The sequence below is a fragment of the Rhipicephalus sanguineus genome, chromosome 10, assembly GCF_013339695.2.
Source record: "Rhipicephalus sanguineus isolate Rsan-2018 chromosome 10, BIME_Rsan_1.4, whole genome shotgun sequence".
Classification (NCBI taxonomy): Eukaryota; Metazoa; Arthropoda; class Arachnida; order Ixodida; family Ixodidae; genus Rhipicephalus; species Rhipicephalus sanguineus.
This window is the reverse complement of record NC_051185.1, coordinates 144759863-144775725: the sequence shown is the minus strand read 5'-3', so window position 1 is coordinate 144775725 and position 15863 is coordinate 144759863. Positions and strand designations below refer to the sequence as shown.

Below are 15863 nucleotides of genomic sequence, written 5' to 3'. Positions count from 1 at the left end.
TTATATGCCCTTGTGGGATTGATTTTTTCATATGATGAGAGAAAATGACAGCTCAAAATTTTCGTGTCAGTACCCCTGCAACTTCTCGAGTTTCTTTCTCATTCTCCAAGCTTGGGCACCATATGCTAGAACTGGCCAAGTATAATGATAGCATACTTTCGGCTTTAGTGACGGCGGTAAAGAGCCTCCGTTAGTATTTCCTTAATATTTTCTCGTGTGTCCGTATTTGCCCTACTTCTTTCATAATGAAGACCAATATTCTTTTATGCTGTTGATAGATCTAAGGGAATCTTAGTAAAGGAGTCCGCGCGTACACAGGTACACAGGCGTTGGATATACACGTGAATTTACACTTACTAACAGTCAAGTTCATTAACGACGAGTTTCATCACTCAAAAGATTGTAAAGTTCTCTTGAATCCTGATTACTGATACTGATATACGTATCCAATATGGATCAATATCGCGTGAAGTTCTCCACGTCTTCGCATCTGTAGTTAGCATAGTGACGATGTATTCTTTAAATCTAAGCTTTAACCTCCTGAAGCCCTTTTAGTAGCCATATGTGGGCTACCTATGTTCCACTCTTAGCTGGTGTTTTAGCTGATATGTAGAAGTGTTTCTTTTCGCTAGGAAGGCGCTTAATGTGTGTGTTATGGAGGGTTATTATTGCAGAAAAAGCACAAATAGGCATCAGTTTTTCCGTTAATTCACCTATTTTAGCAATGAACATATCCGTTGTGCGAATCCTGTTTACTGCTTTGATGCACTAAGTTAGCTTTGTAGATATATCGCAGTTACCGTTATTGAAAACCTAATAGTGTAGCGTGAGGAAACACAATATGGAAAAGTTAGTACAGAGGCGCCCGTCTTGCGTATTACGTCTCTCTGAGCTTGTGTTGTTTTTCTGTGCACTGCCCCGTAGTATACGCAAGGCTACTCGAACAGACCCAAACAAGAGGTTTCCCGCAGGTACTGCCTGTTACTGCCGCAATACTGGATCTTATATTTGTCAGCAGAAGCATTGCTGATTATGCCTTTCGTGTAGAGGATGGTATATCGGACCATAAGTTAGTTCTTTTTTCTTGCACCCTAAATAACTGCGTGAAAACTCGGCCAAAGAGCAAAACTGTCAAAAACTTTAATCAGGCAAATGATGACACTATTCTCGACGAGCTGTGGGAACTGGCAGATAATTTGCGAGACCATGATGGTATTACTTTGTGGAATAAGTTTAAAGCAACTGTTCAAAAGTGCATGGAAAATTTTGTTCCTACGAGGCGTATTAAGTCAGATCGCCACAACCACTGGGTTGATAGAAACATTATTCATTTGAAGCGCAAGCTTAAAAGAGCAAAGAAAAAAAAGGTCGCCAATAATGAATAACTGCGTCAACTTCGAGAAGAATTACACCGTGTGCTGTCTTGCGCAAAAAAACAAATATTTTGAAATTACTTTGCCTAGTTTTATTAAGACAAATCCTCAAAAGTTCTGGTGTTTTCTCGGCTCTAAATCTAAACAAATAGACAAAATAAAAGACACGGATGTGCTTATAACGAAACCTATTGGCATAGCTGACGTGTTGAATGAGTACTTCCATTCTGCATTCTCTCCAGCCGAAAGCGGCGTCCAGTCATTTGGGCCATCAGATTTTGATGATAACTTTATAACTGTAGAAGGTGTTTTTTTCTCTCTTACTGAACCTTAAAGAAAGATCTTCAGGCGGTCCAGAAAACATTCCCAATGCTTTTTTGCGCCAGTATGCCGAGCCTGTGTCATACATTCTCACTGAGATTTTTCGTTCCTGTTTGAAGCTAGCTATCATTCCAGATGATTGGCGTGTCGCCCGGGTAGTGGCAGTTCACAAAAAAGGAGACCGCTTAAACAAAGAGAACTACCGCCCGATATCCCTGACGTCATCCTGCTGCAAAATGCTTGAACACATACTCGTGCATTTCATAACCGAATTTCTTGAAAGTGATAAGCTGCTATCTGATCACCAACATGGATTTCGCAAAAAAACTTTCAACAGTCACACAGCTTACTACCACTATTCACGAGATCGCTTTAACCCTTGATTTGGCTGGTCAGATGGATTTAATCTTTTTAGATTTTAGCAAAGCTTTTGACCGTGTATCCCATAGTAAACTTCTAAACAAACTTCACAGATTTGGCCTACCACCTTTTATTATAAATTGGATAAAACAGTACTTATCCAACCGAACTCAGTTTGTTGATGTTGATGGATACTCATCCAAGCGGTTGCCAGTTACGTCTGGTGTGCCTCAAGGAAGTGTCTTGGGACCAATTCTTTTTCTCATGTATGTGAACGATATAACCGCAGATGTGTGTCCTGATGTCCAAATTAGGCTGTTTGCCGATGATTGTTTGATTTTCGAAAAGGTAACATGCCAAAATGACCAAATTTCTTTAAACACTAGTCAAGCGAAAATCCACGAATGGTGCACAACATGGTCAATGTCCCTGGAATTGACACAACATGTCAATTCCAAAAAAAACTGTACTGCTGCGCGTAAGCAATAAAAGACAACCTTTCTTATACACGTATAAAATTAGTAATGACACCGTCGCAGAAGGCACGGAGTACAAATATTTGGGATTGACGATCTCCAACAAACTCACATGGTCCTCCCACATCGAAAACATCTGTATAGCAGCTACTCGCAAACTTGGCCTACTTAGGCACAAGCTGAAAAACGCGCCCCCCCCCCCCCCGGTGCAACGCTTCTCGCCTACAAAAGTTATGTTTTGCCTAAAGTTGAATACGCGAGCGTAGTTTCGGATCCCCACTACAAAAAAGATAAGCATAGGCTCGAGATGGTACAGAGGCGGGCAGTAAGCTTCATATTTAACAAATATAAGAGAACAGATTCACCGTCATCTCTAATGCTGGAAAATAAGATTCCAACCTTAGAGCAGCGCAGGAAAATATTAAGACTTAAATTTTTATTCTTGCTTTATCACAACAGACTGAATGTGAATGCGCGTGCATTTATTCAACCATTTTTGTCACGCACGTCGAGAAATCGACATGCACATAATCTACTTTCTTATCAAACGCGTACTAATCTTTTTAAGTACTCTTTTTTTCCATGAACCATTTCTGATTGGGATTCACTGCCTGAAAATATTGTTTCTTTAGAATCTGCAAGTGCATTTGAAAGTGCGCTACTTACCGATTTAGAAATGTAGTAAACCACTGAATGTTCGTGTGACTTTTCTTTTTTCTTTTCGCTTTCACTTTTGTATTTCGTAATTTCTTCACTACGTGTTTTTATTGATACCGTGTTACTTCATGATTTGCAAATACTGTATTTACGCACCCGATGTATTCCGAGAAGAGTTCTTTTTTGTTTACTTTTGTACTTCTTATAGCATGCGCCACTCGCCTATGAACTGTATTATTTAGTTATCTTGACAGGCTGCGCTGGTTTCTTTTACTTTTTTTTATTATTTTCTTTTGTAATACTTCTAGATATGCCGATAGGTTGCTTTGTTTGTCTTTTCTGTGAGCTTGTGTGCCTTACGGCTCCATTTGTGTTTGTAAATTTGCAACTGTATAGTTTCCCACCTGCATGGTCCTTTGTGACCGCAGTATACTGTAAATAAATAAAATAAAAATAAATTAATTTGACCGCAGGTTTCGACATCAGTGGGTACGACTTGCTGAGTGTCATCGCCGGTACGTACGAAGAGCTGGGTATCAGCCAACATCGCTGGCAGGGTGACGGCATAACTAACTGCTTGGTGGATATTTACTGGGGATCGCGCACTAAAGCTGCGACATCACGGCGAACTGCTGCGAACACGACGCATGACTACGTGGACAAGGTGTACGTCTGGACTGTCGACAATCCATTGACCATGCGTCGATTCCTGAGGTATGCACACTTAGTAGTGTTTACGTGGTCACAGTTCGATTCGTAAGATACCTTCTATGCGAGGCTGGCTGGTAGAACGCAGGTCTAAAATAACAACTAAAATTAGAATAGATGTAGACTAAAAAAAAACGGGACAAGTGCCCCGTCTAGTTGTTTTATTAGTCCACCAAAACATTGCCTATAGGCTCAAGCGGATACAAAAAGACATGGACTAAACCGAATCATAAATGAAAACAGCACGAAAAAGGTAGAAACTTACTAACATGTACCTGGTTTGCACAAATCACTTGCTGGCTGAAATATGCTTGTGTGGTAGTTGGTCAGAATCTCTAGAGTGTGTACGCGACTTCACAAGAACGTGGAAAGAAATTCATGTTAAACAGACAGGGCGTGCTAACACGGCCACAGGAGAGAATTGAAAACGCCATAAACGCGGACTAAAAAACGCATTTTTTTTTCGGCGTTAGTGGTGTGGTGACTTATATCTTGCTTTCGTGTTTGCACGCTCGGTCTCTTTAGCATGAATACCCACCAATTGCTAGCTCAGCTTTCTCTTATTCTAAGTAGGAAGGAACAGAAACAGCGGTGTATTAAGCTACATATTTTATATTTGCATGATCTGATAAATACATACCGTTGGTAGACGAGGAATAAAAACAGCGCTAAACACGCGACGAGAAGAGGACACATACAAGGCGCTGAACTAACGACCAATGTTGGTTGCAAAACAAGTGCTATATATAGGACACGGGTATCTGCTAGAAACACGGAACATAAGCCAAAGCGCACATACATGTGATAAAGGCCAAACGGCAAACATTGTCAAGAACATGTCAGATCAGTGGACCCCAGATATCTAATTTCAACGCCGCGAAGCGAAATTGAGGGTACACTAACACAAGAAACATTGTGCTGTTCAATGTGAAAGCCTTCTCTAATCTCGCGTTCGCGCTGCTCGGTATAGCGCCCCATGACCACACACTTATCAATAATCGGCTGACAACCACAATCTTTACAGTGGTCAGCTAGGTGGCTGGGGACAGAGCCTTTCAGACCAATCAACACTCTCAACCCACCCCATCATCAGCCCACCAAACAGCCCAATCAAGCACATTCTTAAATTATATACCGTGCCTACGGAAAGAACAGAGACAAAAATTCACCTAATTACAGAGACTGAGGGAATCGATTTTATGTATAGCAGTCAGCCAGCAGCTGCCTATGCCGTGTCTTTTTTTATTATTCGAAAGACTACCTTTAGGCATAACATATTTGCGTGATTATCACGAGAAGCACCTCACACGTAAACAAGTTCAACTCGTGCATAAAGTCTAACAAGGGTCGATGGAATGGTCCTCGTATCCTTGTAAGTCCGGAGGGCGACCAGGACGGTGACCGGTTGCTGTGAGATGGCGAAGGCGTGCTTGCTCTAGGCCCGGGCACGACCACAGCAAGTGTGTCACGTCCACTTCAGTTGTAGAAGTGCCACAAAAGGTATAGCCGGCATAGCCCGTGAGACAAGCGTTACGAGGTAGATCGGCGCCTTCGTGTAACTGGGTAACTGTATGCATGACACAGACTTACCAGGAACGTCGAACGAACGTGACACCTAAAGGCAGCTGATTAAACATCCCATTTAACATAGGTAGAGATGCAAATGCCTCTTTCACCTAGGACATGTATACAATACGGCGCTCTTACGTGCGTCTCACAAGCAGCGTTAGCAGGCGCATGCCAGGTCGGGTCAGGCGACGCTATATTAGGAGTGGCAGAGTCTCAGTACTACATAAGTAATATCTATTGCTTTGCTATAAGAGGAAATAGACAACACCCCGTGACGGTAGGTGACATGACAGGCGAGACTTAACCAAGATTAGCTAGTGGCAGCCAAGGTTCTCCATTATTAGCGTTATTGGCAGGCATAGGTTAACGCTAGCCTACCATGAGCTGACACTAGGCGACACTTATCCATCACTGGCCAACATGAACAGGCACTGGCCAGAAGCAACCTGTGGTAACCAACATTGACCAGTAGTAGTCAACAGTAGCGAAACATATCAAGCGCTAGCTACGACTACCTGACAATTACCCAAAATTATGTTGTGCTAGCCAAGGTTAGTTAAAAGTTTGTCACCAACAGCCAGAATTAGCACACAGAAGCTAATTCAAGCAATTGGTCGGTCACCAATAGCAAAAGCAGGTTTAAAGTTTTATAGCGCGCACAAAAGCAAGGACGACAAAGAGACACACCGGCGCTAACTCTCAACTATTTATTTTTGAAAGGAACAATACGTACAAGTACCCAAGAACCAGCATAGATCATGTGCGGTGCAAGTCATGTCACACACGGCCAGAAGGGAAAAACAGAATAAAAAAACAAACTCCTTATCTGTTAGAGCCACCGAAGGATGACTGATAAATTGTTTTGCACACCTATTTATATTAAAGGCTTCCGTAACCTTCACGTGTTAGTTTGTCTTTATCTGCAAACAAAATACCTGTATGATGGAAAGCGGGTTCACAATTGCTTGATTTACAATGATCAGACAAGTGTGAAAATGTTTCCCCAGTGAGTTAGCATGCCCTTTAAGTCGTGTGTTGATACAGCGGCCAGCCTCTCCTATGTACGTATTCCACAGGTTAACGTTATCCGATATATCACTCCGTTTCGGCATTTCGTTAACTTCGATTCTTCTTTTAAGCCACAGCTGCATTTTCTTTCCCCTGCTTTAAACTTTTTAGCAACGGCCTGGCACAAATGTTGCGTCTTAATGAGAGCACTGAAAACAACTTCAACACCATACCTTCCGCCAACGTTTTTTTTAACCCGTGAGAAAATTTATGAACGTATCGCAAAACCGCACAGTGCTTTTTTTTTTACTGAAGCGGTTCCTTGAAGGTGATGCTTGCAACCCCCTTCACTAATCTTATAACTTTATGAGCAGCTCTGGTGATAGCCTTTTCCGGGAAGCCTACTGAGAATAGCCGTGCTACTTGTTTGGAAAAGCTTTCTTTCATTTCATAATAGCAAGACTGCAACATAGCCCCTTGAAGACAAGACACTGCTGTTCCGTTTTTAACAATCTTTGAATGCCCCGGCTTGTAGTGGAGCAGGGGTTTTTTCAATCTAGGGCGGTACATCCGGCACATATGCATAGGCGAAATTCTTAGTGAAAGGTCTAAAAACTGTAGTTGTTTGTCTTTTGCTATCTCATGGGTAAACTTGAGTCCCAGGCCCCATCCACGAAACGCTTTCAGTACATTCTCAGTATTGTACCCAGAGTGAGCGCCATCAAATTTAATGCTGATGAATTTTTTTAGTTTTATCTAGTTTTTTTCTATCGCGGCAGACATCAGACGATGACCAGATAGATTAATTAGAAGTATAATTATAGGAATTAAGATAACTATCTCTTTGATGAGACGAGGTAGGTGCTAAGGTCAAATAGGATAATTAAAGTCCGTATTGCGAAGACCACGTTGCCACTTTGAGACTTCCAAAAATAGGCCTCTGTTTTCTTTTGCCTAGGGGTGAAATCTATTCAATTTCACCCGTAAAGGCGAAACCGACACGCCTGCAAACACAATTGCGACACCCTCCTAAGACATCCAGAATGTGCAGGCGTCATTAGATCAACCATCGATCCGCATTGCTTTCTGAGAGTCCGGGCTGATCTTGCCTTGGTAGCACGGATGGCACAGGTCGGTTAACAAATGCAGAAGGAACATCACTGCAATCGTTGTCTAAACCAAATCCGGTTATAAAAGAGATTTTATTTTGTTTTCTCTATTGTTTAACGACGATCACCTCACGTTAGAGAGGGACAGACAGTTTTCTAGTAGAGCAGGCATAAAATTCTTGCAGCCTAAAACGCTTTAAAAGGTTACAGTTACTATTAGAATAAAAATAGTTGCTGCTCTTTCATGCATGTACTGCACTGGGCACATTCTCAGAGTAATTGCGGGTAAGTCAAAGATGGGCGTCGTTTTTTCTGCTCCTGAGCACCTGCAGAAGTAATGCAAACATGTTAAGGAAGGAAATAACTCTATCTAGTCGTGCGAGTTGGTGGGCCGGGCCGATGGCCCCGTCTAGGTGACGGCCAGAAGTCCTTGATACCTGGATCTTCCTCGGCCATCTGGACGGCCCAAAGTTGATCCGCGAGCGCGGGGCTGAGCAGCGCGGCTTCCCAGCGCGCGAAAGCTGCCATTAGAGGCCGCGTTCTCACTATTGTCACTAATTGCAAGCAGGTTTAGTCAGGAAGTAATAAGGTGAATGCATGTCACGCCCAGTATCGGAAACGCTTTGTAATCTTTACTCATAACTTTGTCTGGCTACTCTGAATTCATGTGAAAGGACGTATGTAATCCAGATTGGCAAATGTATTAAAAAGAAACTAAAACAGCGCCAATAGAACGTCGCAAAAATGATCTTGCCGAATGACATGCGAATATGGCTGCACAGTCCGTTTCCTTAGTTTGGGCAGCCCCAACTCGTGCTCTCCGTTCACCTTTTATGTCATGTTTTAAATTCACGCCCACTCACTCAACAATCCGCCTTTTTTCATCTTCCTGTGCTGCCCTCTGCCGTTTTGGTAAGGGTTTGGTAGGGGCCAGGACAACCGGTATTGCCAGAAGCAAAGCTCCGAGATGATGAGACGTTTAGCGACTTCTCCGTTAGGGGAGAGCGCATGCGCGGGGGCGTCGTCAAAAAAGGCGGATTGAAGGGAACATAGCTTAATAGAGTCGTTTTACAAGAATATAAAAAAAATTGCAGCACACTGCGAATTCACGATGTTTTCAGCTCCAGCTTCAAGCACATATTTGTAATAGCAAACTTAAAGTTATTATCACCGTCGTTCATCACTCTATTTACTCAGTATCCTTAACCAGAATAGCGTAGCAGGCCAGAGCAGTCTATAGCTCAAGGCGACCTCCTCGCCCTTATATAAGTTGATCACTCTCTTCCTCTGCAGAGGAATTGGTGTCTGGGCAAGTTGGAATCGGTTATGCATCTTTGATACGGACGGCGCAAAAACGAAGACAAAAGATGGTGTGTCGTACTTTCCTTTTGTCCTTGTTTCAAAGATGCTCCCTTCCTCTCCTGACTGAGCTGGCTCACACAGGATCACGTATCTCTGTGCTCTTTTGCAGTAGACCGAACAGAGTTGGTTATTATCTAATATATTTGCCCAGTGACTGTAAATCCTCAAGTTCAGAAAGTTGTTGAGTGATACCTAGCCCATCGCTGAGCCATCTAAAAACTCTCGACGACCATGAAAAATCTATTTTTAATAAGTACCTGTCTTCGTTTAGGGGACACTAATGAGGAAAAAGATTTTTCTCATATTAGTAAAGTACCGTTTCACGATACCAAAAACATCGCGCTTGCTTCGAGAAGACGCCTAGTAAGCGAAAAAACGCGCAAGAACAAAATGTGGGTGGCGACGCCACATTGAAGTTTCCGCAGCATTCGCCGTGACGTCACATGTTTTGACGGTGCCTACTAGGAACTACGCGGTTCCTAATCAGTGAAAATGAAGTACATTGTCCTGTGAGGGGGCCATAGACTTAACATACCAACTTTGGTGTAATTGTGTTGAGCCGACGGTGCCAAAGTACGATAACTACACATTGAAATCCCTGACGTCACACGGGGAGATTTCGGCGCGAAATTTCAAAACGAAACTTTGAACTTGATTTTCTCTTCTAATAATAAACTTATGATGGCCCAATTAACGACGTTAGAGTTCTCAGACCACAATTTATCAATCTAAACCGATTCATTGTTTCGCTTTAGTGTCTCTTTAAAGTAATCAGAATAATGCACACGTCTAATATAGGTAGTAGCATGACAGGTCATCATCTCTCATGAGTGCGGAAACAAAACGCATCAATAGTTGATCCACTGAAGGTGTTCTTTCTTTAGGATAGTCTTCCGAAGAAATCTTGAGTCATGCTCACTGCGAAACAGCGATTGGTTTTCATGCTTCACCGTATTAACATGATACTAGATTAGTACGGGAAGATGAGAGAGGACACATAGCCGGTGGTCATCCTGTAAGCTATATAAGAAACACAAGTTCAACTTCCCGCATTTTATATGCTTGAGCAAGAAACAAAAAATGGAAAGCCGCAGACCGCTCACCTTTGTTTGATCAGGTGATAAGCGAAAGTTCTACTGGTTGTGTTTACTGAAATGCCTTTTTTTCTACGACGTCAAAAGCTCCTCGGTAACTCCATGCTTCCGTCGCATGTTTCGCGAATTTTTATACTCACGACTCTCCGCTTCTCTAACATATACAGATGAGCCATTTGGTGAGCCGTGATAGCAATGTAACAGCGCACAAAAGACACATTCACAAACGCATAAAGAAGACACAAATATAAACGCTATCATCTTTATGTGAGTGCGAATGTGTCTTTTGTGCGCTACTTCATCAATCTCCGCTTGTGTTACAAAAGTTACAAAATTATTCACTGCCACGTATGTGACCTCCTCAATTTTCCTTTCCCTATGCCATCGCCTTTGCAACTCAAATTTGTTCGCTCTATGCACGCTCCTTTCCAATTCTGTACACCTAGTTTTCTTCATCGAAGTGTACCAACACTAATTTTAACAGCGAAGCTGTTTGGCAAGTCATTTTTCCCCCGAAGGACCAAAAGAACTATCATCATCCTAAACGGGTTTGTGCCACAGAAATTGGGTAAATCCCAATACTCACATGGAGGAAAGAAAAAAAATATAGGAGGGAGCGCGCCTAGCGTTCACAAGCCGACCCCCTCTGAAGCCGCGCCATCCTCCTTTGAAACCGCGCCAACCTCCTCTGAAGCCGCTTGCTCCTCGCGGTCGAGGCTCATTTCCCATCATGCTCCTGTTTCATTTCCTTTTTTGGTGGGCTCATGAACAAAAAACAAAAATTGACGAGCGCGCGCGTCTAGTGTCCACAAGCCAACCTCCTCGGACGCCGCTCCCCCCTCTCACCGCTTGCCTATCACGTGAGGGTGCTCATTTCCCAGCATGCCCCTGTTTCATTTCTTTTGGCTGGGCTTCAAAAATGTCACGTGATGCTCCCTCCTGTTTTTTTTTCCTCCATGAATACTCACCACTGGTCCACTAGAAATGAAGAAGGCAAGAACTATCATTACGATAAACGGGTATGTGCCACAGATATTGGGTAAATCCCACTACTCACAACTGGTCCACTAAAAAAGAAGAACGCAACAGTTAGCCCAACAACAAATGGCTGCGAAGGTACGGCGGCGAGCCGAAGACCCCAAGTACGTAGAACGAGAAAATACTAGGTAACAGGAAAGGCAATGGCGCCTGCGAGAAGACCCCGAAGCGATGGAAGGCGTACGCCAACGACGACGTGCCCGTAGATCTACGAGAAGTGCGAAATATTGGTTTCAACGCGAGCTGGTCTTTGGAGTTTGCTCATCCTTGTCGTGTCTGTGACTGTCTTTGGTTTAACTCGAACGTCTGTGCGCTGAAAATGAACGTAGAAACAACCTAACATCACCTATCTAAAGCCTCGCAACGGCCTAGACGCAACCTAGAAACAACCCTAATCACCTAGCTAAGGCGTAGAAAGAACCTAGAAGCAACTAAATTAGTCTTCAGAATCGCCCAGTTTTGCTGTTTCAAGCCTTGCGCGGCTTAGTGCAAGCTTTAGCAATTTTCTTGCAACAAACACATTATAGATATGACAGGACGGGCACTCATCTCCTTGTGTTTGTTGAAAAATTAGCACTGGCGAACTTATATGAAGCGAAACATGAAAAATTAACTAGCCACGCAACTTTGTTAAGCAAATATGTACAATTTTGTTCGCTCTTTCAGCGTTACCTAAAATGAACTAGCCGCGCAACTTTGTTAAGCGAATATGCAGAATTTAGTTCGCTCTTTCAGCGTTACCTTGTTTTATTACTGGCTTGTTTACTTTACTTTAAGTGGAACTTTCTTTTTTTTTTCTTTCGCCCAGTTCTAAATTCCTGTCCGTCTGGCTTTTATCTTCGCAGAAGCCAAGAATGTTCACAAACCAAATGTATCATATGAATTGTACACCCATAGTCAATCATGTTTCTATTCGGATGCTTATACCGAATGCCATAGCGTATATAGTTGCATATGAATACTGTTACGTAGCCAATATTAGTATGTTTATCTCTTTTTTTTTCATCCTGTGTTTTGGCACAACAGCAGCTGCCATCCTTTATGTGCGTTGGGAGAACACCGGCTTGAATTCATCAAGCACATCCACATTGCGCAGTAATGTACCTGAGCAATGACGTGATGTAATCGCTTCCTTCCTAATCCGTATTTATACTGATCAATTTGATATGAAGATGAAAGCAACATCCTTTTTGTATGCCTGCCAGAGCTTGAAGGTGGCTGCTTCATGTGTGTGGAGAAAGTAGCCGCCTCATCAAGCTTTCCCTCTGCAAAACACTATTTAGGAAATAATATGAGGAACATCGCGCGCCACGCTGGAATCGTGATTCTGCATCCTAGGTTTAAGTAAACTTGCGAAATTAAACATGAACAGCATGAACATTTCATTTTTACGCAACGTAAACGTTTTGAAACAGCGTATGCTTGGGCATGTTGGTAATTCATGCTTCAATTTTTGAGCGCACAAAAAAATACAAGGACGAAAAACAACGCGGACGCAGCGCTGCCTGCCAACATATGCTTTATTTTCTACGGTGGTACATATATATATATATATATATATATACAACAGAAAGCAACGCACGCAGGCGCATTGTACAGGAAAACTTCACGTAAAACCACAAATAAGTATGCACGTGAGCACGCAAATAACGATTGCAAGTCTGGGAGACACGTGCATTAGTGCACCTTCAATTGACCTATCAAAAAAAGAACTAGACTTTCTAAGCAAGGCCCACATGGTGACTCGACGGTAGTGACATTCAGGAATGACCTCTTGATCTTGCAAAGGAAAAAAATCCGGTATGGGTTTGTTTGACTGCTGATTACGCATACTTATTTGTGGTTTTACATAAAGTCTTCCTTTACAATGCGCCTGCGTGCGTTGCTTTCTGTTACATATATATATATATATATATATATATATATATATATATATATATATATATATATATATATATATATATATATATATGTATACACCACTGTAGAAGCATATGTTGGAAGTCAGCGCAGTGTCCGCGTCATTTTTCGTCCTTGTTCTTTTGTGCGCTCAAAAAGTGAAACGTAAAGGTTTAGTTTACATTCCAGTGATGCCAACGTTCACGAAACCTGAAGCATGAATAAAAAAAACGCAAGTGTAGGTAGTACAGCTACGCATCCGACTTCATATCAGGGATGAATATACCGTTCGCTGTATTATGGGGGTCATCGCTCCAAAACAACTGAGGCTATGCGGGCACCGTAGTGGACGGCTCCGGGTAACTTTGACTACCTGTTTTTTTTAACATACGCTGACATTGAAGATAATAATAATAATAATATCTGGGGTATAACGTCCCAAAAACTGACATTGAAGAATACAAAGGCCTCTATCGTTTAGTCTCCATGGAAGTGCATCTTTGTACCTATAAATATGTTACATTTCTTTCGATTTAACTTGGAAAGGGACATTTTTGTGCCCATATATGAAAGCTTGAATGCATATGCAGAGATATTTTTTTTTGCAACAACGGGTTACGGCTTACCAAGCAAAAAGCTACAGAATTTGCCACTCTATATCTACAATGTCAAAATACAGCATGATAAAAAACAATGCGTTTTACATGCCATACAGCGACAAACATACTTAAGTAGTTGATACATGTAAGTACCACATACAATCAATGTTTTTGATACATCAACAATAAATATGAGAAGAAACGTGGGCATTCATTAATTATAAGCTTGTGGCAGTGGCGTCCATTAAAGTAGTACACTTCGTAAGACATGTAACTACACTTCTTTATCATCAAAATTTATTCCCCATTAATTGTGTTCAGTGCTGGGGTAACGAAAACTGACGCATTTGTTTTCCAAAATTAATAACGACGTTCTTTACTTGCCAGCCTTCTGGTTTGCATGTGTTAACTATATTTTCTCTTACATGCTTTCAGTCCAGCTGGTATATCTGGCACGTTAATATTATTACGGTTATCATTAACTATGCCAAGGTTGTATTTTCCGCACACATTGTTGTTGTACGCCTAAGTAATACGAAAAACACTACGTGTGTTATAAAAAGGACACTAGTGTTCAACAAATATGAGACTTTGCATAATACGCGAACAAGGCGTTTTTAAATGGCGCTAGCTTAATACTTTTATTGGCGGTAGTCCCTCAAAGAAAGAAAACAAAATATATAGTTGGCAAAAAAAGTGAGTTGTAAATAATTGCCTTGACATTTCCAGGAAAAACGTATTAAAAATTTTTCGTATGATATAAATCGTTTTAGAGAGTTTAATGATCATACTGGTTACTTTTTCATCGTATGTCATGTGTTCTCCAAGGCATATTCACCCATTGTATTGTTTGATGGTTGTAGCTTTCCTACGTCATTTAATTGACTCAGAAGTGTTGTTTCGGGGTCCAAATATTACAGCCTTATTTTTCATGATACTGATTTTTAGGTGGTTTCGATACACACGATAATTTTTACTAGTTTGGGCTTGATTATCCCTTCTTAGTAAGAATCTACCTAAATTGCCCAAATCAAACTGGTGTCATCTGCATAGATTATGAATTTCGCTTTGTTATCATTGTTTTAGAATGGATGGTTAATGTTGAGAACAAGCCAAAAAGTTTACAAAACTGTCCCTAGGGGACGCTATATATAAAAAAATTGTTTTTTACTTGGTCATTCACCTGCAATCATTATAAACTGAGTTTTATGTAAATACGATGATATTAAAGAAGTTGGTATGCCTCCAACAAATTAAAATTCTAACTTTCGAAAAAATACATTGCGGCTGACAAGGTCTAGAGGAGCCATAAAAAAGCCGAGTACGACTTTTAAAGTTCTCCTGACTCCTTCTTAGTGAGAAGAGAAAAGTTCAGTCGTTATGTTTTTCCGGAAACCTTAATGAACGGGGTGTATACGATTGCAAACGTCTACGAATCGTACCTTCGGTGCAACACTCTGGCCTCCTACTTTTGACCTCGGAGGAAGGAGGGCAAATGTGCCCTTTCCACCCCCATTTCAGTAATATGCCTATGCATGCGGCAGAATCTCGGACTTGTGTTCATGAAACGTGGGCTGACTATGAAAAACGCCCTCGATTTTAAGGCGAAAGCCTTAAAATTCTGATCACGTCGAGGCGGAAAGAGTTTGCTGCTGATAAATTTACATCGAGAATATTAATTAACCCTTTCCCTCCCGTTGACGTGTACAGACGTCATGAGATTTTGTGCCGAAATAGCTGATGACGACTATCAACAACACCAACAAATGACTACTGTAAAAACCCCCTCTTGGGGTTGACAGTATTAATAAACAAACAAACTAACAGACGAAACATCCCACGTGATCACAAAAGAGTACAAAAATATATTGTGACCTCTCAAGCGCGAGCTGCGCGTTTGACTTCGTCTTTGCGGCGTTTGTGCTTCAATGAGATGTTCTACGGTGATATTAGAACAATCTAACCAACGATACCAGATGTAGGTCAGTGATATCAGCACGTCATAGTAACCATTATCTCAACGATTTCACAATCAGTTTTATAGAACGGGCTTAGAAGCGGTGACTAGAACATGAAGCGGTGACTAGAACATCGACTGATAAGCACATTGATGTATCGAACGATGCTATGCTGGCTGCTCATGAAAGCTTTATTTTTTTTCAGGTTGAATATAGACGGTATGTTGACCAACGTGCCAACAACTCTTCTCAGTGTCCTCCAAGAAGCTGAGTTCTCGAAGATGTACCGGCTTGCCACTGCCCAGGATAACCCATGGAAGCGTATTGTTTAA

The 15863-nt window shown here is 41.7% G+C and overlaps 1 protein-coding gene across 1 annotated transcript in view; it reads left to right on the top strand.

Annotated features, from left to right (window-relative positions):
• The window catches only part of LOC119372543 (dermonecrotic toxin SPH), a 43783-nt gene extending 27920 nt beyond the window's left edge, over positions 1–15863 (top strand). Inside the window, exons 5-6 of the mRNA XM_037643024.2 lie at positions 3661–3901; positions 15737–15863. Coding sequence (XP_037498952.2) covers positions 3661–3901; positions 15737–15863 — 368 coding nt within the window. The remainder of the gene's footprint in view (positions 1–3660; positions 3902–15736) is intronic.